Below are 3,319 nucleotides of genomic sequence, written 5' to 3' on the forward strand. Positions count from 1 at the left end.
TTTCTTTTCTTCTGTGACACACGGACACACATATACATGCACACAAACAAACACACACTCAAACACACACAAAAACACAGCAAAAAAAAAAAATATATATTTTTAGTAAAAACCGAATTATCGGGACATTCTGACTTCGAATCAAAAAGCTTGGGGTTCGAACCGGCTTACAAGGCAGCGGCCACTGCATATGAAATCCTCAACATTTATTTGTGTAGCCCAATATGACAAAACAGGTTTGTATCACTAGCACAGAGTTAGGTGGGTTCAGATCAGTGATTTTAATTCTGCTTTCAGAATATTTATAATATTTATTTCACTTTTGTGTATGCTGCTGTTGGAGTCGGCAGGCCTGTATTAATTATTCTGGCAATTAATCAGTCCTACTAATTGACCTAACAGAAGCTATTGAGTCAATGTAAGTGTACTGCTTGGCTCGGATCCACCTGGATCAGCAAGGTCTCACCTCTACTAACTTCCGAAGAACCAGGTTCAATTAACTGCTTTTTGAATTCAGATGACGCACTAAATCTGTTTAAGCGATCCCGTAGGATTCTGGTATCTGTAATGAGGTGTGGCCCTGCCTAAGTGTGAGTGTGGAAGTGTGCTTACCTTAAAGCAGGAGAGGACGCAGATTTCTTTTAAGATATCCCAGTCCAAAAGGGTGGGATGAATTTATTTGAAGAAAATGGTTCACACTTTTACAGGGTTTTTACCTTCTCTCGTTACAATGTGACAATCATACAAAATATTTCATGCTGTGGTAAATTACTAATCAAAAACCTCAATTCACAGTTTTACATTTCTTAGTTTATTTGGTAAATCTCTCTTCAACTGTCCCTCTTCAGCATTAAAAACCTCTTCCACTAGAATTCAGAGGAAAACCCTCATAGATTACCGGGTGTGAAATCAAATACATTAAAATGTCTTCAACTGTCGCTCTTCAGTTGTGATATTAAATTCAACAGCCCTCTTCCGTTGGTAATATTAAAATCTCTTTAGGAGTACTTACCAAGTTGAGAGAACTTACCAACATATCCAGACTTGTCTCCTATGGTATGGCCCAAACACATTTTGGGGCTCCAGTACTTTTCCATTGAGTCAGGGGTCTCCTCTCTACAGCCTGAGTGAGTGAAGACAACTGTCTCCCCTCTGCTAGACAGTGACACCCATAGAGATAAACTATAAGAGGCTTTAAACTACATTTTCCAAAGCACAGACATGTTGTATATATTGTGAGTATAGAACAACATGAAATATAATACATTTTCATTGTGGGTCATACAAGATTATCTTTGATTATATGAACTTTCGTTTTAATTATTCAACTCTATATTGAAACCTCAACAAAGCCACATTTGGAGAAAACAGTCAAGTTCTCAAAAAAAAACCTAATATTTCGTGGAAAAAGTCAAAATTGGGAGGAAAAAGTCAAAATGTGAGAATACAGTAAAAAACTCTGAGAAATAAGTCTAATTTGAGGACTCTCTGTGTCCTACAGAAACAGCAGAGCCACAGTCGAGCTCTCTGCAGGCAACACCTGCCGCCTTCAGGGTCCAGAGAGAGTAATAGCCCACTAGCCTCCAGTCTCCATGAAGATTTACCTCCAGTTCTCATGTACAGTGACTCTCTCCTCCCACCAGTCTGACCAGCTCTGAAGAGAAAAAAGAGAGTCATCAGAGAGAGAGTACATTGAGTTTGATGAAATGAACCAATCACAGCAGCAGCTCCTCTACTTCATAATCATTTACATGTATATCAAATTCATGAGCTATAGGTTAGAAATGGCAATGAAACATTCTGTGGAAAAAGTCAGCATTTTGAGGAAAAAGACATAAACTCTGAGAAAAAAGTCATATTTGTGTAACAAGTACAATTTAGAGAAAAAAAGTCAAATACAAAAAAAAAAGTTAAATGTTGAGAAAAAAAGTCAAAAAGTCAAACTCTAAGAAAAAAGTGAACTTTGGAGAAATAACAATTTTGAGAAAAAGTCACATTTTGAGGAAAAGTCAAATTTGAGAAACAAATACAACATTTAAAATAGTGCAATAAGTCTGTATACATGTAAATACAATATGATATGTACAAGAACAGAATATGAAAGTAAATAATGTACGTTAAGACAAAATTAAAAACGGTTTATTGCGGTGATAACTATTTATATAAATAAGTAAATAAGTAGATTGCAAGATGAAACTTCTTGCACCATTTTTATTGTTGTATATGACAATCAAACCTTAAACCTTTTAATATTTTACCTGAGCAGGTGAGGCTAACAGCTCTGCCAGGTGAGCAGGTGTTTCTCTCTGAGGCTGAGCTACAGTCCAGGAGAGCAGACTCATGGCCTCCACACTGGAACTCTTTGGTCCACATTGGAGCCTCCCCTTCTCCATAGAGCGCCCCCTGGAGGACTGAAGGAGCCCCACAGCCCAGCTGCCTGCAGACCACCTGAGCATCCTGCTGGTCAAAGTCAGCCTCACACACTGAGGACCAGGACGGGTTAGTCTGGTTAGAGTTCACCTCCAGTCTACCTGAGCACAGACTGGTCCCATTCACCAGCCTGACAGAGTCTGCAGAGGACAGAAGATACAACTGAGGTAAAGAAACAGTTACTTTTATAATTGTTATTGTATTTTCTTATTTATCTTTTTTTTCTATGTTCTTATTTGTTATTTAATTAAAAATCAAAATTTGAGAAAAAAGTCAACATTTGAGGAAAAGTCAAATTGTGAGGAAACATCACATTTCGAGGAACAGTGAAATTCTGAAAAAGAGTCAAAGGAGCTTACCTGAACAGGTAAGAGTCAGGGAGTGGGAAGAGGAACTTGCTGTTGCACACTCCCTCAGAGCAGATCCAGACTCAACACATTCAGATCTGATCCCCCACACAGGTCTTTCTGAGGACTCCTTTCTCTCTCCCACAGAAACAGCAGAGCCACAGCCCAGATCTCTGCAGAGAACACCTGCTGCCTCCAGGGTCCAGGTAGGAAAACCAATCACTGGTCTCCATTCTCCCCGAAGCTTCAGCTCCAGAGCTCCTGCACAGCGACTCTCTTCTCCCACCAGTCTGATCGGCTCTGAAGAGAAACAGGAGAGTCATCAGAGAGAGAATAAAGTGAGATTGATGAAATCAACCAATACAGATTTTGGGGAAATATTTTCCCAGGCAAATAACTTTGACCCAGTTAATCAGTTTGTACTGCCTTTGAATCTTTGAAACTTCTACCTGAGCAGGTGAGGCTAACAGCTCTGCCAGGTGAGCAGGTGTTTCTCTCTGAGGCTGAGCTACAGTCCAGGAGAGCAGACTCATGGCCTCCAC

General features: G+C 39.6%; 1 protein-coding gene across 1 annotated transcript; it reads right to left on the reverse strand.

Annotated features, from left to right (window-relative positions):
- Positions 1–810: 810 nt before the first annotated feature.
- LOC104958879 (scavenger receptor cysteine-rich type 1 protein M130-like) lies at positions 811–3,314 on the reverse strand (the record flags this gene model as incomplete). The annotated part of the gene is made up of 4 exons (XM_010786707.1): positions 811–1,654; positions 2,259–2,570; positions 2,790–3,077; positions 3,227–3,314. Coding segments are annotated over 4 exons (729 nt in total), but the record flags the coding sequence as incomplete, so codon positions are not given.
- Positions 3,315–3,319: the final 5 nt, after the last annotated feature.

This window comes from Notothenia coriiceps, unplaced genomic scaffold (genome assembly GCF_000735185.1).
Source record: "Notothenia coriiceps isolate Sejong01 unplaced genomic scaffold, NC01 NC01_scaffold00029484, whole genome shotgun sequence".
NCBI classification, from domain to species: Eukaryota; Metazoa; Chordata; class Actinopteri; order Perciformes; family Nototheniidae; genus Notothenia; species Notothenia coriiceps.